The sequence below is a fragment of the Hypomesus transpacificus genome, chromosome 3 (assembly GCF_021917145.1).
Source record: "Hypomesus transpacificus isolate Combined female chromosome 3, fHypTra1, whole genome shotgun sequence".
Lineage (NCBI taxonomy): Eukaryota > Metazoa > Chordata > Actinopteri > Osmeriformes > Osmeridae > Hypomesus > Hypomesus transpacificus.
Window position 1 is genome coordinate 13,692,498 of NC_061062.1, and position 20,670 is coordinate 13,713,167.

The 20,670-nt window shown below is 44.6% G+C and overlaps 2 protein-coding genes and 1 long non-coding RNA gene across 7 annotated transcripts; 2 read left to right on the forward strand and 1 right to left on the reverse strand.

Annotated features, from left to right (window-relative positions):
- Positions 1–315: 315 nt before the first annotated feature.
- LOC124484504 lies at positions 316–1,106 on the reverse strand. 2 transcript variants are annotated; one of them, XR_006957968.1, is made up of 3 exons: positions 813–1,106; positions 669–739; positions 316–567 (listed from the first exon to the last, which is right to left on the reverse strand). It is a non-coding gene; the product is annotated as an uncharacterized LOC124484504 (long non-coding RNA). The 2 variants fall into 2 exon arrangements; XR_006957967.1 differs by having other exon boundaries at positions 669–909.
- Positions 991–18,698, forward strand: mgaa (MAX dimerization protein MGA a). Of its 4 annotated transcripts, none has more exons than XM_047045406.1 (27): positions 991–1,096; positions 2,452–3,634; positions 3,771–5,772; positions 6,052–6,118; positions 8,187–8,297; positions 8,428–8,550; positions 8,665–8,793; positions 8,976–9,721; positions 9,940–10,213; positions 10,592–10,821; positions 10,903–10,942; positions 11,057–11,622; positions 11,877–12,141; positions 12,305–12,592; positions 12,671–13,401; positions 13,599–13,721; positions 14,140–14,251; positions 14,336–14,538; positions 14,693–14,799; positions 15,055–15,094; positions 15,268–15,372; positions 15,462–15,573; positions 15,804–16,025; positions 16,138–16,296; positions 16,441–16,518; positions 16,803–16,957; positions 17,120–18,698. In XM_047045406.1, exons 2-27 carry the CDS (start codon positions 2,511–2,513, stop codon positions 17,570–17,572), a joined length of 8,565 nt encoding a protein of 2,854 aa, XP_046901362.1. In that variant the 5' UTR covers positions 991–1,096; positions 2,452–2,510; the 3' UTR covers positions 17,573–18,698. The 4 variants fall into 4 exon arrangements, with proteins under 4 accessions (XP_046901362.1, XP_046901370.1, XP_046901346.1 ...); XM_047045414.1 differs by having other exon boundaries at positions 17,123–18,698; XM_047045390.1 differs by having other exon boundaries at positions 16,803–18,698.
- An 871-nt stretch (positions 18,699–19,569) lies between these two features.
- On the forward strand, positions 19,570–20,670 carry LOC124489413 (G-protein coupled receptor 35). The gene has a single exon (XM_047051981.1). It carries the CDS (start codon positions 19,570–19,572, stop codon positions 20,668–20,670), a length of 1,101 nt encoding a protein of 366 aa, XP_046907937.1.

Here is a 20,670-nt window from a genome sequence, read left to right on the forward strand (position 1 = left end):
TGTAATGAACATGCCCATGCATTGTAGATTAGTGCACTGAGCTTAACGTGGTTTTCACATAGTTCTGAGAAAGTGTTGGTTGTGTCGTGTCTCATTGTTCCTAAGGCTGAAAAGTAGGCCACTATCACTGACATTGGGTTTTCATATCGTTAAATAAGTAGTCAGTCTGCCAATGAGCAGTATTGAGAGCAAGCTTAGAGAAAATACGCAAACTACCACCTAGACTAGCGTTCAGACAGGACACTGGCGCATTATTCACAACAATGAGACAACTGCGAGAACATGCACGCGAAGCAGAATAAACAACAAACAGGCTACTAAATTAGTTCATTTAAAATGTGAGAATTCCGTTGTCTACATTGCCAATGCTTAACGCATGCCATCGCATCGGCACAGTTAGGGACACATAACTAAATATTGCTGCCTAACCGAATACAGTGCTAAGCTCAACCGTGTGCACAATTCACTGGGTTTTCTGCATGCATTCAATGCAGTTTGGTTCGATCTCCAACCTATTGTGTGTTCGACGATTAACAGCTTGCGTCTCACGGCTTGCTCTGCAATTTCCTGTATAGCCAACAAAAGAAGACAAGGTAAACGTTGGTATACTGAAGTTAATAAGGGATTTGCTAAAAAACTGTCTGGTTATCCGATACTATCGTTATTACCACGTGTTTATGCAGACACGGAGCTCCATACACTGCTAGCATGTCATGCCATCCATTGCGCTCTGTAATACCTGTTGGAGGTAGACACATTGTAAAACAACACATTTTCACAAAATATTATGTTCCCTACTACCTCACCCTTACATTTCTTTTTTATGTGATACTCCCTGAGAATGTCTTTAATGGCGTCTCCTCAAGAATTTGTTTTGAAATGTGTGTCAAAATGGGTTCTTCTGAGTCTGCGCATAAGCAAGCTTCTGCGATGTGAACGTACACAGAACATACCAGTGGCGTTGTTCTGCTAGCACGCAATGCATGTTTACTTCAAACGGAGAGAGCACGATATAATATTTCTACGCGAAATGGGAAGACAACCCAGGGATCCAAACTAGCACAATAGCACATTGATATATTCGAATAAGCAAAAGGTAATCCAGGAAAATGCACACGGTCCTATTGAAAGACAGTGCTGTGATGTCTTTAAAACGTGGATGGAGTTAGAGTTCCAACTCGAAGGCCTCATGCTTTACGAACGACCATGATGGTTTGGGAATCACGCGCCATTGAATTCGGTTGGTAATGCGCGCGCGGGATGCCTTTCTTACTGCCTTTATTCCAGGTTGTTAAATAGCATAGTCAGAGTACGTTAACAATATTAAACATTTGAGCATCGTTTGGTGTTGTCAATATTCACCTCTCACATAATGCCCAATGTAAAACAAGCGCCTTGTTGTTGGCTCGCTCGCAAGTTTCTTTACCAGAAGTCAATACAATTGCCACGCTTTTGCGACAAATCTTCATTTTGAATTGGACAACTTTGTCAATCAGATGGGTTAACCATTACGTGTTAAGGATTAATGTACCAGCGGTGTAGTTTAAACGTGGATTTTCTTGCCTATTACATTTTTGTGCTGCTACCTTTATTTAGGCTAGCTCGCTCGGTCGTCAATCCACAAAAATACAATTACTTGTGGTTGCAACTATTGAGAAATTGCGCTTGTTGAAGCCTAAGTTATGCGTGCCGACTAATACATTGGTTGTTTCTTTGACACATAAATGAAATGTTTAATTAAAAGTAATTTTTTTAAAGGTATGCTAGTAGGCTATAGCAGACATTCCAAGTCTCCCAGAAGGTCCGGAAGTCTCCCGCATTTCAATAGCGGCTCCCTGACGCCCGCAAATGCTATACAATCTCCCGGAAATCGGGGATTTTGTATTTCGAGCGAGCGAGAGACTGTCAAATGGTCATTTCTGGTAGAGATGGGTGCGGGGGGGGGGGGGGGGGGGGGGGGGGGGGGGGGGGGGGGGGGGGGGGGTGGAGAGGGGGAGGGAGGGAATGAGTCCCGGAAATGAGTCTCTGCAGTTTGGGAGTTCTGCTATAGGTAGCCTATAGCCTTTCCTACAGTCCAGTGTTAATGTAGGTTTAGGCTAACAATTAATTCAGGTAGGGTAATAGTTCTGTAAAATAATATTAAGCAGCAATTCTGACAGTGTACCACACTTTACAGATTGACATGAAATGTCAACAACCAAAATGCCAACCCAAACACATCTAATGTAAGAACTGGCTTCTGGTCAGCTTCCCTGCTGAAACTGGGATTTATTCACATAAACAGTAACAAACAATAAAACACTAAAAGTCACACATCATATTAGTGAGGTAAGGATGTTATGTGACTGCAGAGGTAATTACCAAGTGGAGTAGCTTCAAAGCACTGCAAATGGTGTGGTTCTTGAAAGACCTCCACCTTAAAATCAAACTTCCTGTATTTGTCATTTTCAGGATGCTGACTGCAAAGATGAACAGCGTGACGTAAGAGGGTTATATGCCCTTTAAATGTCATGTTCATGGCTGCTAAGAAGAAGAAGAAAGAGAAGGTGATGGTGTTTCATGACGAAGGGGCAGATGCCCTTAGTCCAGTGCCAATGGCTTCCTCTCCCTCTGACCTCTTAGTTGCTTTAAAATCAGGACAGATGAGTAAAGGAGGACAAGGCATTCTTGTTGCTAAGGAGGAAGACAACATGGGAAAATGTAGTCCTAGATCTGCAAAGATGATGAAAATCTCTGCTACACTCCCTTTAAGCAAGTCATCTGTCCAGTCCAATCAGCAACTACAAAATTTACCACCGGACCTCAATTGCAAAGGTATCAAGGTGACATTGGACAACAACAACATGTGGAATGACTTTTTCAGATGCAAGACAGAGATGATAGTAACCAAACAAGGAAGCAGGATGTTCCCATATTGTCGCTTCAGGATCTCTGGTCTAGAACCTTTCCAGAAGTACGCTCTACTCATGGATATCCATCCTGTGGACAACAAACGTTACAAGTGGAGTGGACAAGATTGGCACGCCAATGGAAAGGCTGAAACCCACATACAGAAACGTCCCTTTGTTCATCCCGTATCTCCTAACTCTGGACACTATTGGATGCAGAACCCAGTGTCTTTCTACATGCTAAAGCTTACCAACAGCATGCTGGATCAGGAGGGAAATGTTGTGTTGCACTCATCACATCGTTACTTACCCCGGCTGCATGTGGTTCTAGCAGACAAAGCTACTGAAGATCTGCAACTAGACGGACCTGATGTCATAACCATTACATTCCCTCAGACAGAGTTCATTGCTGTTACAGCTTATCAAAACTCTCGCTTCAGTCAGCTCAAAGTTAACTACAACCCTTTTGCCAAAGGGTTTAGAGAGGATGGACCTAACTCTTTGGCTTTGAAGCTTAAGTCATGCCCAGCAAATGACTCCAAGAAAGATGAAGCCAGATCATCAAATGAACTGAACCCTGTGAAGAAAAGCCTGAAGTCGCTTTTGGCAAACAACAAACCTAAAAACAGTAAAGTAGCAAATCAAGGACTCCAGAGGACTGAAGCTCAGGTTGTTACTGGTATTTCTACAGACAGGAATAAGGCATCAGGATCAGGCAATACTAAATCCACAGAACCAAACTCAAGGTAGGTACGACCAAGGGGACCCGTCACATTTAAATTGGTGTTTATCAAGCTGTCATGATTGTGTAATAAGAAATGTAGTGTCTGGTGTGCCGTTGTACAGATATACTTATGCTGAATGAAATGCTCTCTTCCTCAGTAAACAACATCCTCTTCCAAAGAACTTCTCTGAACTGATTCGTGAGTCGCATGTGAAACTGAGAAGATGCAAGACAGAAAAAGAAGTTGAAACTTGCACACTTCAGGTTACCAACACCCTTAATTCGGTTCCAAAAGTTGGAGTTAAAGACTTAGCTGAATCTGAAGATGTGCCTAACAGTGCTCATCTCAAAGGGCCATCTGCTAAGACTGTGCGAAAGACTGGTACCCAGAGCAGTGTGATGCCGGCCAAAGTTGACCAGAACTTCATCACTACATCTCCAGTTTTGATAAATCCTCAGTTCGTCACAGAGCAGTCAGCAGATGAGAGAGCGGAGAAACGACAAAAAGCCTCCAATAGCTCCCCTGTCGACTTTGACCCTCAAAGAACCAGTTCTGAAGGTCAAACACGAGAGAAAGTGAAACCACACAAACGGCCTCCATCTATGCCTTTACCCGCCCTAGCACTATATTTAAAACAATTGAGGTCCAAATCCATGCCTGACAAGAACAAACCAGTTGTTCCCTCAGAATTGTCACCTCATCTCACTACAACCTCACAATCCCCCTCACAGCTAAATCTAACAGCTCCCCCTGCAGTTCAGGATGTAAAACCCAGTGACCCAAGCACCAGTACCTATGGCCAAGCTATCTATAAAAATATCTCTGGTTCAACTTACAGTCTTAATCCTTGTGGTCTTGCTTTGAATCCTGGAAATCCTACTTATTCAAAACATAGTCCAACCAGTAAATACTCAAATGTGGATACTTTGGCTCTTGCCGAAAGTAAAAATCAGGAACCAGATCTACTGTCTCCAGAACCTCACCCAGTGTTACTGTCTTTAGATCAGTCTTTACAAGCCTCTGAGCTTTCCACATGCACTACACTCCTGCCTCATTTACCTGTTAGCCCTTCCTTTCCAGAAACACTAATGTCATCAGTCCCTGATCCAGTGTTATATGCCCCCAACCCAGCCCGAAGCCAGTCATCTTTGGAGTCTCCCACGCTAGTTTTACCTTCCGCATTGAACTATGGTCCACCAGTTTCAGAGTCTTATATCTCACACCTCTCTTCTCATTCCTCTACATTGTCTTCACTACCTACCATAACCACCTCAAAACCTCTCACAGCTCCCTTGCTTCAAAGTCCAGAGCATCTGTCATGTGATGTTGAGTCTTTATCCCCTCGATTTTTGCCGCACTCTGAGCCTTCTCTGCCTTTCTCTGGTACTTTAGAATCTACCCCAACCCTTTCAATAATACCCCCTACTTCATCATCAGAAACTTTTGGGCAACGGCTAGACCCAGAAGTACCTCTTAGGTCTACTACTAAGGGTTCTGTTCAAGGACTTGGGCCATCTGCTGGAGTTTCTTTGCATGAGTCTCAAATGTCTATATTCTCAGCATTACCACCTCCTGATCCATTTCTAACATCCTTCACCTCATTTCTGCCTACCCCTCACTCTGCTTCATTGGCTATGGGGTCTTCCTCAATGTTTTCAATGAGTCGCCCTTCACACTCTCTCTCTCATCCTGGCTCTCTCGATCTTGGAGCTGCCTCCTCTTTTCCGTCCGACCCCGATGCCTTTCAGGTCAACGACCAGACATTACCTTTCCCCCCCACACTATCTCCCCTTGCACTCCCTTTGTCACTGTCTCCCAGTTTTTCATCATTAGGGCCTGATCCATTGTCACCAACTCCATCATTGACGGATCTAGTACATTTCTTTTCAAACAATGACGATTTGAATATCGATGACGACTTTCCAAGCAACGAACCCAGTCCACCAATTGTCTGCCCTCCTAGTATAAGAACACCCAGTATTTCAGTTTTTGCTCAGGCCATACCTGCCAGCAAACCCAGGAAAAGGAAGGGTAAAATCAAGAAGAGAAAGTCTGCAAAGACGGTGGATGATTCAGAAATGGGTGTAGCAGCAGATGTGAATCTGCAGCCCAACCTGGAGGAGGTTGAGGAACAGCTCTTTGTCTCCTTCACCTCAAAGGTAAACCTGAAATGTCTGTGATGTTGTTCTTTAAAAGTGAATAAAGCTGTCCAGTTCCAGGAAATACTGATTATTACTTTATTGGTGAAATTATGTTGTTGTTTCATACTTTGGGTTTTCAATATGATGAAAGAAAAGTTATGCTACTTGTTTTGGTTCTTAATCTTCTAATTTCAAGCCTTGTTTGTGTTGAAAAACATAATTTCACCTGTATTACCTTGATTATTTGAGTTTGTAAAGAAAACAGTACTCCTAAATATAGGCATCTTACCATTTCAGGAAGCACTTGAAATCCACCTCGGAGACACCACACAAGAAGTTGTACCTCAGAAAACCTTTGAGCCAGGTAAAAATAAATTGTCCATATAATGTCTTACCTTTAAGCTGCCTTAAATTGATTTGTTACTGTGTAGTGTTTTCCTGTGTTAAATTGTTTAGTTTTGCGTCTTCATAGTGTGATAACTGCTTTATCTGTGGGTCAATACATTAATTAGTTTGGTACATACAGTGCCCTCCAAAAGTATTGGAACAGTGAGGCGAATTCCTTTAATTTTGCTGTAGACTGAAAACATTTGGGCTTGACATCAAATAATGAACGTGAGACCAGAGATCAACGTTTCAGCTTTTATTTCCAGGTATTTACATCAGGATCTGATGCACAACTAAGAAAATATCACATTTTGTTTGAATCCACCCATTTGTCATGTGATCAAAAGTATTGGAACAGATATACTTAAAACATATTTAAGTGAATAAGACTTAATATTTAGTTGCAAATCCTTTGCTTTCAATAACTGCAGCAAGTCTGTGACCCATTGACGTCACCAAACTTTTGCATTCTTCCTTTTTGATGCTTTCCCAGGCTTTCACTGCAGCCTCTTTCAGTTGTTGTTTGTTTTGTGGGGTTCCTCCCTTCAGTCTCCTCTTAAGCAGGTAAAATGCATGCTCTATAGGGTTTAAGTCTGGAGATTGACTTGGCCAGTCTAATACCTTCCATTTCTTGCCCCTGATGAACTCCTTTGTTGTTTTGGCAGTGTGTTTTGGGTCGTTATCTTGCTGCATGATGAAGGCTCTGCCAATCAGTTTGGTTGCATCTTTCCTTAAATTGGCAGACAAAATGTTTCTGTAGACTTCCGAGTTCATTTTGCTGCTGCCATCATGTGTTACATCCTCAATGAAGATTAATGAGCCCGTCCCAGAAGAAGCCATGCAAGCCCAAGCCATGACATTACCTCCACCGTGTTTCACAGATGAGCTTGTGTGTTTGGGATCATGAGCAGTTCCTTTCTATCTCCAAACTTTAGCCTTTCCATCACTTTGGTAAAAGTTAATCTTTGTCTCATCAGTCCATAAAACTTTGTCCCAGAAGTTTTGAGGTTCATCTCTGTACTTTTTGGCAAATTCCAGCCTGGCCTTCCTATTCTTCTTGCTAATGAGTGGTTTGCATCTTCTGGTGTAGCCCTTGTACTTTTGTTCATGAAGTCTTCTGCGAACAGTAGATAGTGATACCTTCACTCCTGCCATCTGGAGGTTGTTGCTGATCTCACTATCAGTTGTTTTAGGGTCTTTCTTTACAGCTCTCACAATGTTTCTGTCATCAACTGCTGATGTTTTCCTTGGTCTACCTGTTCGACGTCTGTTACTTAGTACACCAGTAGTTTTCTTCTTCTTCAGGACATTCCAAATGGTTGTACTGGCTATGGCCAATGTTTCTGCAATGGCTCTGATTGATTTTCCATCTTCTCTAAGACTCACAATTGCTTGTTTTTCACCCAAAGACAGCGCTCTGGTTTTCATGTTGTTTTCACCTCTGAATACAGTCTGCATAGACAAAACCTATCTTACCCAATCTGAACCTGAGTGTAGACATTCAGTGGTATTTATTGATTGAATAATGTATGTAATAGGACACACCTGGGCAACAAAACACACCTGTCAGTCACATGTTCCAATACTTTTGCTCACGTGACAAATGGGTGGGTTCGAACAAAAAGGTGATATTTTCTAATTTGTGCATCAGATCCTGATGTAAATACCTGGAAATAAAAGCTGAAACGATGATCTCTGGTTTCACATTCATCGTTTGATGTCAAGCCCAAATGTTTTCAGTCTACAGCAAAAATAAAGGAATTGGCCTCACTGTTCCAATACTTTTGGAGGGCACTGTATGTCACCTGCACTAAATGTTTTGTTTTGTACATATGTTGCATCCCTGTGTACAGCCCTGTGTTTTTTTGGGGGGGAACCTTTATATATACAGTATATCATTTTTATGTATTAGTTTATTAGTCTGACGTTGCAGTTTTTCTTTGGGACCTTTAAAGTACCTATATAGAGTGAACTATAGAACTATAGATTAAACAATTATTTAGAGTAGACAGAGAAAACAATTTGTTCTTGCTTTCGTTCCCCAGTTGGAGTTACAGAAACCCTAGAGGAAAGAATAGCAACACTAGAGGAGGTCCTTCTAAAGGATTTAAAACTAATGAAACATCGACAGGTCATACACCCTGTATTGCAAGAAGGTAAAAAATTACATTTGAATTTCACAAACAGTCAACAGATCTTTTACCCACATGGAGGATGTACTGAGTCTTGAATCCTGTATTTATTCAGTTCATTAACGTTTTCCTTTCCCCTTCCTTTTTTGGTAAGTTGGCTTGAAGATGAGCTTGCTGGATACCAAACTGTCCATAGACCTGCAGTATCTGGGTGTTCATCTGCCCATTCCTCAATACTCTAACATTCCAGGACAGAGCTCTGAAGCACCCTCTCCAAGTTAGTGATGGTTTGGTGGATTAACTGTTAAATGAGTGTCCAGTGTCTATACCACTGCTGTGTCTAATGTACAGTACACAGAAGGTATTGATGAAAGGAAAATGCCCTTTTCAGGTGGTTCAGCTGTTTTTGTATCCAGAACGGGAAAGACTAAAGACGTCACCCAAATTAAAGGCTGGAGAGAGAAGTTTGCTCCTTCAGAGTCCTCAGAGTCCTCATCATCATCATCTTTCAAGCCTGATGGTAAACTAGTTCATGTCATTTATGGTATTTAGTTATTTGTTGGTATCGTTATTTTAAAATCTCAAAATGTAGCATAGGTTTCCTGGTAACTGATACAGCACTATTTAATACTAGAATTTCATTAAATTATTTTGGCAAGGCAAGACTGATTAAGTTAAATTGATTTCCATCTTGTTTTACAGTTGTTCCAAGCTCAGATGGAACAACAACAAAGAACTTGTCAGCCTTCTGCAGTGACATGTTGGATGAGTACCTCGCCAATGAGGGCAAACTGATCGACGAGCGTGCCGCTAGTTTTTCCCAGACAGTGGTAAACCCTGTGACCTATGAGCTGCCCACCAAGAGCAGCAGCTATGTCCGCACCCTCGACAGCGTCCTGAAGAAACAAACACAAGGACCCACTTCTTCTATCATCTCTGACTTCATCCCTCCATCTAAAAGACCCAAACTGCCCCCTCTAGGTTTCAGAAATCAGAGAAGAACTAAAAAGGAACAAATGCAAGACTCCAAGGAAAACAAAACAAAAATTTTAACTACTTTAACAACAACAACATCAGCACCAAAACCTCCACCTAAATCTGCACCAAAACCTGTACAGACCTCTGGTTCCATTGTGTCACAATCAGTCCAACCAGAACACACAGCTCCCTTCACCCCCAATCCAAAAGATACAGTCCAAAAAAAGAGGAAGAAAAAATCCAAGGTCTCAGAAGGACCTACAGGATCCTCTGCTGACATGGCTCCCTTGGAATCAGACTCTGAGCTGGGGCCTGCTGCCAACACCATTCCCAACTCCAGCACTGTCATCACCAAGACGATGCTGAAGATGAAGGACCTGGAGGATGGGGTTGTGTGGGAAGGCAGACACCGTACATGCATCACTGAAGAGAGGGCAGAGATTGCTCTTACATCTCTCTTCACCTTGGCGGTATGTAACATTAGTTTTTGGCCCGTCATAATACACCTGCCTTTATTTTTAGGTGACAAATGATGGTGACATTTTATAGCATCATTTGTTCAAAACAAATAGTTCAGAAACCTGCTGTCCGAAATGAACATGAAAGAAAATGGACCAAAACCTTTCAAACTGTGTTATTTGTTAATGCATGTATTACATCTGTATTGCACACCATTGTGTCTCTACAGGGCTTTGTGTGTGAGAACCCTACAGCTCCTGTCAGGATCATTAAGTGTCGTGCTCCTCCCTGCCTGAACGTTTTCTGCCGTCTTGGCTGTGTGTGCTCCAGCCTGATCCGAAAGAAGCAAATCACGCACTGTGCCAAGACAGACTGCATATTTGGCTGCAGCTGTTTCCGCCAGAAAGTAGTACTGTTAAAGAACCTAGAGGGGCCTGACTCCAGTGCCTCAGATGACAGCTCATCCCGGAAAAGGAGAAAGAGAAGGATGAGGATGGCGTACAGTGAGTAAACGTTTAATAACAATTACAAGAACATTGTAATTAAAAACCCTTAAATTGTTAAGAAAGGTTTCTATAGGGATAAACCAGTTTGGTTATACATCATTTAGACATTTACATTTAGTCATTTAGCAGACACGCTTATCCAGAGCGACTTACAGTAAATGCAGGGACATTTTCCCCGAGGCAAGTAGGGTTAAGTGCCTTGCCCAAGGACACAACATCATTTGTCACGGCCCGGAATCAATCCGGCAACCTTCTGATTACTAGCCCGACTCCCTCACCGCTCAGCCATCTGACTCCCTCATACATGATATGTTATGGACTATGTTCATGCCTTGACATGCTCTTCTATGTTTGTCATCACATTACTTTAATCAGCGCTCAAAGAGGCAGAGATGTCGGCGGTATCCCAGCCTGCACATTATGTGGGAACCCTGTGGAAGCCGAGAGAGGGAGAGATTGACCCGGAGCCACTACACGAGCCTGCATCTTTGAACCTCTCTTCTCCATCATCACTCTGTAACTCTAAAGATGAGCATATGACATGTGCCAGGGTGCGAGCTTTTCAAGGCCGGAACAAGGAAGAATTCAACCAGCCAACTCAGAAAGTAAAGCCATATGTTTTTATGATTTGTCCTTACGTGGTATTTATGCAGAATTTTAACAGAGGCTAATTTCATCTGTTTCAGGACAATGTGTCTCAGCCTCAATCAATCGACTCAGTATCAGGTACACACGCACACCAACATATGTCAATAGCCATCCATGTAATCCTTTTAGTAGGCTATACTGTTGGCAAATAGGTCACACGCCTTTAACTGCTGTTCCTTCCTATGCTTCTAGTAAACTGCTCCAAAACAGCAGCACTAAAGCCCCCCTTGGACCCCCTACCCAGCACGGAGCCTGCCAAGCGCCTTGAGGTTGTGTCGGAATGCCGGTGGAAGAACCGTTTAGACAGGAACTATGTGCTGAGGGTGGTGTGTGAGCGAATGGTTCAGGACCGCCTCAACATTCCCTTCAGGGTAAAAGGTTACCTGGTCCGCCCGCTAACCCAGAACCTGGTGGTAGAGGGGCAGGACTGTACTTTCGCCTACAAGGTCCACATCTCCCAAGTGGCGCAACTCTCCAGTGGGATACATGCAGAGGAGAAGGACAGTCAGGAAGGGGAGGCTGGTATGGAAGACTGGCAGAGGGAGTTAGAGGATGACTTTATGGAGGAATTGGAGGACGAGGTGGAGAAGGAGAAGATGGAGGTGGAGTGGAGGAAGAGTGAGCTGGAATCGAAGGAGGAAAATAAAAAGAAGAGTCTGAAGTTTCAGGGTCTGCCTTTCCTCATAGGAATCTCACCAGCAGGCATCCTGACAGCCAATAAGAAGCAGCCAGGTGGTTCAGAAAAGGATCTAGTCCAGGTAAACACTGTATACATTCAGGACAAAAGAGAAGTAGCCTCTTGGTTCAATTTAGCACTTATCTGAGGCCTTTCATTAACCATTTTACATAACTACATAACCCAATCCTGTTGTCCCATTATGTACTCTACATACTACGTTATCTGTCTAAAAGATGTTCTACAATATGGCTTGTTTCTTTTCTATGTTTCTCTGTTTTCAGCTGTAGGTAATATGCTGGAAAGCTCCTCACTCTGCATTCCATTTCTCTGCAGGTAAATGGTCGATCGTACCCCCATGCTAAGATCCAGCTGGGGAAGATGGGTGCCATTCATCCTGCCAACAGATTGGCAGCATACCTCACTGGCAGACTATCCCATGCAAGCCAAGAGCAGGTTAAAGTAGCCTCCTCCTCCACCACCAATCCCACCATCGCCTCCAACTCGAAACCACAGAAGCAACCCTCAGCAGTGGGAATCTCTGCTCCTCAGCGAACCCCGTCTGCAGCCACCTCTTCCAACACCTCTGTGACCACATCAGGTGAGGAGGAATCTCTGTGCTTTGGTGCGTCATGTGTTCCTGTCCCTTCCTGTGGTGTGCATGTTTTACACCCTCTCTGGAAGTGTTCTTCCCTCTCGATCCATATCAATTTGTGCTGTTGCTTGTTGTCACTATTTTAATGTGTTATGTTCTCTGTTTACAGACGTCCAGAAGACGGTGGTGTCTGTTTCAAACACAGCCCCAGGAGAAGTGGGAGCCCCAAAGCCCACTATGCTGATTATCCCTGTCCCTGGGACCAATAACGTATTCAAGATGCCCTGCCCGACCTCCCAGCCCCTGACACCCATCACGCCTGGCCAGAGGATGTTGCTCCAGCCTATCTGCTCCACCAAGGGGACCACCGTCTACCGCAACCCAGAAGGAAAGCTCATTCAGCTGGTTCCCCTCAGTCAGCTGCAGGCCCTCAACCCAAACCTGGTGGTGCAGAAAGGTAAGGAGCCATTCATCACCGCAGCTAATGGAAATGTGTAGTGACGTTGCAGTAACAACTTGACTTCTGCCATTTCAGCTGTTCCGCTTGCTTCTGCCCAGCCAGTGTTATCTACCTCAGTATCCTCGCCTGCCTCTCTACCTAAAAAGACTTTCTCTTGTGGCCAGGTCCTAAAACCTGTACCTCCAGGGCCATCCTCCACTGTCACACACACCCCTCCCTCAGTACATACCGCCAGCAAGGCCTCTCCCAACGTCACTGTCCTATCCAGCTCCCTTCCAACCCTGGTCCCTCTTACAGTCAAATCCCCTGGAAGTCAGGTCAAGGTCACAGAGACTGCAGTAAAAAAAAACGTGATGACATCCACCACTACATCATCACATCCCTCCACTTCCTCATCAGATGCCATTCTGGGAGAAGAGAGAGTGTACAGTCCCACCTTTATCAGCTCTAAGTCTACTGATTCCTCCAAAATCCCTGTAACCTCCATAAATCCCCCTGTGCCCTACCAGAAGGTGTCTCTCAATCAGACCCCCCAAACGTCCTCAGTCACTGAGCCAAGCTCTGGTATGATAGGCCAGGACGTCGTCTGTCGAAGGGAGGAAAATTATAAAGGGCCAGGAAAGAGGGTTGAAGATGGCGGGAGGATGGATATTTCTGAGGCAAGGCACTCACTAGGGGTGGAGGAGGAAGTGGATGTGGTAGACCTGGACAGTGATTCAGCGACGGACACGGACTCTGAGGAGGATACAGAAGAGACTGAAGATTCAGAGGTTGACACCAATGCATGTCCCCTGAAAGTTGTTGATGTAAGAATTATGGAGCATGATAGCCTACATGAGGACTGTTAATGTAATATTAATTAAGCTCTATACAACACACTGTAGTCAGTATCAGATAAAAAGTGTTGACCCTGTGTAAGTGCTTCCCCATCATTGTCTTTAATGCACATTGTCTTGGGCATCAATGTGTGTGGTTGAGAAAATATAACTTATTTATTCTGTAGAAGAAGATTCTGCACAATGTCTTGGAGAGATTGCGTCGTGGGGACTTAAAGCAACGCTTTAAGCAGCTGAGGGAAGCACTGGAGCTGGATGAAAAATCAACCAAGATCCACATCTTGAACCAGGTCAGCCAGTCAGACACTAGGATGCTAGACTAGAACTAGAGGATGGTTGCAGCAAGTTGTGGGAATGGTTGGCCTGGGGTTTGAAGGAGAGGACTTGGGGAAAGGCGTTTTGCTTGGGGCTAGATTGGAGGCTGGCCCAGGGTGGCCTCTGGTTAAGGTGAGTGGCTGCAGCTTGAGGTGTCGCTAGGGGTTGGGGTAGGCTGGTCTGGGGTTGGGGTAGGCTGGTCTGGGGTTGGGGTAGGCTGGTCTGGGGTTGGGGTAGGCTGGTCTGGGGTTGGGGTAGGCTGGTCTGGGGTTGGGGTAGGCTGGTCTGGGGATGGGGTAGGCTGGTCTGGGGTTGGGGTAGGCTGGTCTGGGGCTGAGATAGGAGGATCACCACAAGCGATCACCTGGTTTGATATCAACATTGTTCCTTCAGGCAAAAAGGGAAATTAAGATCCTGCAGAGGTCGAGCAAGAGTCTGAAGAAGGAGCAGGCCTCTTTGGCCAATCGGAGAGCAGAGTGTTTCGAAATGATCGACCAGTTGACAGGTAAGATCAAATGGTAAAAGGCTAGACATCTTATAGGTTTACCCAATCAAAACCCATGTTGGAAATAAGTGTTTCTGTTCCCAGCCAAGAGTGGAGATAAAGAGGAACAGGCCACTGGGGCAGTAGGAACCGAGAGGCAGCACGTCCTGGAGGACTCAGAGAAAGTGCCCTCATTGGTCAATGATGTGACTGAAGCGGTGAACCTATTGGATGACACAGAAGAAGAAACTGACAACTCCTCAGATGAGCACCCATTTGGACAGACTGACATCATCAATGTCACCAGTGTAGGGGTTTAACTTTTTAATGTACCGTATTTTTTACTGAATGGCCGTGGCATATTGAGCACTGATTCCTAGTTCACAAGGATGTCCTTAAATTGTTCCAATATTACATGAAAATGATTACCATTGCTTGAGTTATATTTTCATGTCTGATTAGGATGAAGGTGAACAGGAATGGGAGTCTGTGGATTCAAAGACTATGCAAGAGAATGTAGATGCACTGAGGACATCAGATGGCCCGCCGCAACCGAACAACGACGCAACGTGAGTCAGGCACAACGAGGCCTTAATACATCCTGAGAAAGGCTTATTAAACGGCTTGGTTTGGTCACAGTACAGGGGCACTAAGTATATGTGCACAGCGATCATTACCTCTTGACTTTTATTTGGTGCTTGTCTTTCCATATGACTTGTATGTAAGGGTTAACGTGTTGCTCTCCACGAGCAAAGTTCAGCCCTAATATAGAAATAGCTAGTGGAGATGTCTCACTTGTGCGGTATGGTGGTGTTTTTTTTCAGGTGTTCTACCGAAGAAAACATGAAGTATGAAGACAAAGTTGTGAGTGACAACTTTTACGTACCCTCTGTCATCCCCTCTTCCATCCTTTATGTCTTCTGATGTGGTTATAGCATCAAGAACAAGCTTTCGAACCATCTTTCTAAAGTAACTTATTGGGCAGGGTTTTAGGATTGATGCAGACTAAGCTGTATTTGCTACTTCTGATTTTTCAGGGCATTGCCAAGCTGAGTCGAGAAAGGTACACGACACAGTACAAAAATTTGACAGAGATGCTGGACATCAAAAGAAGAAGGTCTACTGGCTTTGTCCTTAATCAGGTGAGAGCACTGAGTCTGCCTAGCAACACAAGTACATTAGGGTAATCGTGGAACAACTAATACTATACTAATACTATTACTCTCCCCAGGCCTGTAGGGAAATCAGAGACCTGAGTGACAAATGTAAGATTCTGGAGAGGCTGAAGGCTGCTCAGACACAGACCAGGACGGACTACATCCTCAAGGTCTCCCAACTCACAGGTAACGTATCCTAATGCCTCTACACTTTAGTAGCCTAATCCGTAGCAATGGTCTCTTTTTACCCACAGTAATATACACATAGTGTAAATACACAATAATGCTATAATGCAACAAAAAAACATTATAAAAATCCAATGTCGTAACATGTAATACCATGCTAAATAACATTCATGCAACACCCTGGACCATGAATCAGGACTGATGGTGTGTTCTGTGCTGTACCTCCACAGGTAAGAAGGAGGAGAGGATCCTGTGGAAAGTACAGGAAATTTCCACGATGCAGAAGGAGGACCAAAGAAGAAGAGTTAAAGAGAATGAGAGAAGAAAGGCTGTCCTAGCACGGAAGGCTGTCCTCCAGCCTCCCGCCCAGGTCAGCAACAGACCAAAAACTGTCCCCAACATCCTGTCTCGTAGGAAAAAACTTCTTCCCATTGCCATGAAGCCCATGGAAGGTGAGTCCCCCTTCGTCATGGACCAAATGTGACTTTCTCCTCATTCCCATATTATATCCAACACAATGACCATATAAAGGATGCAGTCCATAACCTGACATCCTCTTTGCAGGCGTTTCTCCATACATCCACACAGACCTGCTCCCTACTGGGCTGCTGGTGATCCCAGGTCAGCAGGTCATCACAATGGCACCCCTTCAGCCTATAAGCTCCTCCCTGCTTCACCCAGTCAGTCTGTCAGGGCTGGGCCTGCACCCTTCCCCGACACCAGGTACCCAACAGTCTCAACACCTCAACACATGCTTGATTTGACCTTGCATACAGAGTACTGAAACAAATGGACAAATCTGTTAATTGCTTGTACTTGAATGATCTAAATATATATGATTGTTTCTTTTGTTCCATCAATGTTTAGGTGTTGCTTCAGTCACAATCAGCATCCCATCCCTGTCACAGCATGTCAAAGCCCTCCCCCTCTCCCTCAACCCACCCGGTAAGACCTTCAGCCGAGCAACACACTGACCTAAATAACCTGTATAGTAATGGACTATAGTTACCTGAGAGGGACTATCTAATAGCAGGTGATCATAGTTTGAAAAGCTGACTTATAATCAACCTTTGTATGGGTGACCTATCATCCTAGGATACATAGCTGATATTCTGCCTCAAACCATCAAGATGTATTTATCTAAGAAAGTCTTGGTATATTGTATATTTTAGCTAGATATGCTGTACAGGATGATACACTGAACTCTCTTTCTGTCCCTCTCTCTCCAGGCAATGTAGATTATAGGATATCTTTGGCTGCACAACACCCCCAGGTCTTGACACAAAACATTGGCCAAACCCAGGCCCCTGGGGCTCCTGGCCCTGCCTCCACGGCCCAGAGCAGCGCTCTAACAGTGCAGGGGGTGGGGCTACATGAAGAGAACGTAAGGCTCCTGGATGAGGGGATTGATTCTGCAGACTGTGTAGAGATGAAGGATGCTAAACAGGCTTCCGTCTCTGGGGATAATGCTGGTAGTGGTGATGAAGTTTATAGTGAGGATGAGAGTCTGACAACTCTGCTTAATGAAATTGTGTTCCTCAACCAGCAGATCAGTAGTGACGACCCCGATATACCATCAGAGCTCCAAAGCTTACCCCCCCCTGTGTCAGGGACGGGTGGGGGGCCACAGAAAGAGAGGGGGGCAATGGGAGAGGGGGATGACGAGCGCTCCCTCAGCCCCATGTTCCTCAATCTGGATGAGGACAAGACTGGATCTCATGGGGACAATAAGTCATCCAGCAGTCTATCACAGCGACCGGGACAGTCACTTGTTCCGGAACTTGACCATCACCCAGGGCAACAGTCCAACAGTAGGTCAGGTTCTGTGTTGGATTCTGATACCCTGACTCCACCCCCTTTGCTGCAGATGAAGGTGGGGGGTGTGGCTATAGTGGCAGACACAAATGTCAGAGCAGAGGAAAAGCAGGAGTCAGAGGTTGCCTGGAGACCAATGCCCAGACTGGCTCCTTTGGGCTTGAAAACCAATCCACAATCCTAGCATCTCCTCAACTAGCCCCCAGCTACAAATACACTACCTGCACTATTCCACTGAACGCTAAACACACATCCAGCAGCCATGATGCCCTCCCAGAATGTTTTTTATGGCATGGTTAAGCTTGGTTCGGTTTGCCTAAATATCAAAATAGTAATTCCAGGTTCATTTCTACTTATTCTAGTTCTCAAGACTTGTTCAGACATTTAAAGCAGCCAGGGAGAACAACAGACAGTAAAGGTTGCATAATGTCAGTGTTAATACTGCAACTAGCATCTCCTCAGGCCCCTAATCAGAAATCAGAGCTGTTTGTACTTCATAAATGCAAAAGGCCAGGCTTCTGGTTCCCACACACTCTTATCTCTTACTGGGATCTGGATTTGATCATTCCCCTGTTTTAAAGAGGAGATAGGAGACTCATGGGCTATATGAACTTTTATCAAAACCTGTACAGTATTGTTCTGCCTCGTTCAATCAAAGGAACCTAGAGTTGTTGATAGTACTATAATGCTCTTGACTGTTTCAAAGGGTCCCTCCATGTTTCAATGGCTCATATTTGAAGGAAAATCATGTAAGAGTGATAAGGAACATTTCAACTGCTTTCCATCTCCCCACAACCACTCAAAGTATAGAACAACCTTAAGATTTGAAGATGCTTAAACTTGACCCACATATAATTGTGCCCTTTATCACCAAACTTTGGTATGTTTTTGGCCCTTCAGATCAGTGATCATTTCTACTGACCATTTACCTGCCCACTGGTGTGTGAGGAAAGTGACCAGACATTCAATAACAAAAGCATGGAAGGTCACTTAAATGTTCAGAATTGCCAGGGATTGTATTAGGTACAAGAGAAGGGTTTACCGTTATCTTGTTCTCATTTGGCGCTGCTAAAAGGATTATACAAGGTGTAACACTAAAAGCCTCTGGTTATTCATCAAGTTACACCCTGACGTGACAACGGTTTTATATTAGCCTCAGTATGGGATTATACTATATACTGTATGTCCTGGTGGTAAGCTCATTGTGTTTTTAACATTTTATTTTGTAAAAGCAATATTTTTGTATGTTGTGTAAATAAGTTATCAGTGTTGTCAAAAGGAGACCTTGCAATAAAATATATTAAAGTTGGCGTGATTGAATAATTGTAACACAGGTCATAGTGCCATACGTATGTAACTTTTAAGTGTTGAATAATGTTATCATTTTTTATGTATTTAAGTATGGAATGCACACTGAGATTTAAATCTCTACACTTGGCAAAGAAAGCTGACATAGAGCAACATCAAAACAAATGTAAACATATGACATAACCCTTAAACTGCATACCTCATCGTTCATCCTGTGTATAAACGCCTGAGTGCTAAGGCGATACCGTAAACAAGTCTTACAGTTCTGAAACACTGTTTCATCGTATGCCCTTAAGAACGTTGTTGTTGACTGAGGAAAACTGACCTTTCTGTCTTGCCTCCTGGGACCAAGCAATGAGAATGTGACTGACCACACACCATGGCCTTTTCCATAACTGGCAAGACCTGGTCTCCCAGGGAAAATACAATTTAAAAGCATCTCTCTGAAGACTTCGTTTTAGATCATGAAAGTTGGCACTGATACTTTAGTCTCAGAAACATACTGAGTTTGATCTCAGGAACTGCTGCCAGCTGTGTTGTGTGGTAAGTCCTAATCATACAGATTTCGTGTTTTGACAGTATTCAGTTTAGTCTTATTCAATCGTAGCCTACTAAGAATGCCTGTGTGTGAAGGTAGTAGTAGCTGTCTTGTTGAAAGTGTTATTTGACTGCACAGTGGTCTGCTTTACCGAGAGAGTTAAGTATGTTTGAATGTTTTATGGGTGTATGTACATTTAGTTTCTACCTGCAACACATGGGTTTCACTGAAAATGATAAGACATAGACACAAAGGGAGCTTTCTGTACATGCATAATGTATTAACTCTTCCACTGTGATTTGTGTTTTGGAAGAACTTTAAGAGGAGGGAGCATCATGGAAGACAACTTTAGCATCTCCTACCAAGATTGGTGGAAGGAACGCAACAGCATGGACCTATCCCTTCCTGTGGTCCTCTACTTTGACTGCTCCCACATAAACAGTTATGGCAGGGTGGTCATCACACCACTCTTCCACATCCTGGCCCTGATTGGCATCTTGGGGAACATCTGGAGCGTGTATATCTGCCTGCGGCCGATGCGACCCTGGACCATCGGTTCTATCGGCATCCTGAACCTGGCACTGTGTGACCTGGCCTACCTGACCTCCATGCCCCCCCGGGCCCTCCAAATCTACTCCCACTATGACTGGAGTATGGGTCGCACGCTGTGCATCCTAAGTAGCATGCTGCACTTTGTGGGCCTGACCTCCAGCACCATGTTCATCTGCGCCATAAGCGTCGACCGCTTCATGGCCATCATGTTCCCACTGGAGTCGAGGATGGTGCGGACGCCGAGGAATGCAGCGCTGGTTTCGGGACTGCTGTGGGCCATCACAGTCCTGCTCATCTACCTCAGCTACCCCAACATCGTGTACTGGGAGCGAAAGAGCGGCTTTTGTTACTGCGGGGTCATAGTCACCTCTAACCGCAGGTCCGTTGGAGCTACGTACTCCCTGCTCTCCTACTACTGCATCCAGGTCTCCGTCCCCCTCCTTCTCATCATCCCATCCTATATCAAGATCATTGCCCGCATGAAACAGTCACGCCTGCAATGGGCCGCGTGCGGCATTATCACGCAAGGGCGTGACAAGACCATCTGGCTCATCGCCGTCTTCATCGCTAACTTCCTGGTGTGCTGGGTGCCTGGGCAGCTGCTCCACATCGTCGCCTGCATCATCTTCTTCACTGTGTATGACCACACCAACATGTGCAGGGTGGCCAACATGGTGAATATCCTGGTGGAGATCTCGCAGCTGCTGTACTGTCTGAACGCCTGCCTGGACCCGATCATCTTCCACATTCAAGAGAGGGCTGCAAAGAGGATCTGCAAGGCTCTGGTGTGCCCTGTCAGCTGGTGGAGTAATAGCATCTGGAAGAGCAATAAGAAAAACTTGGTACCGCCACCCTCAGTCAGTGTAGTCAAAGTCAAAGTTTAG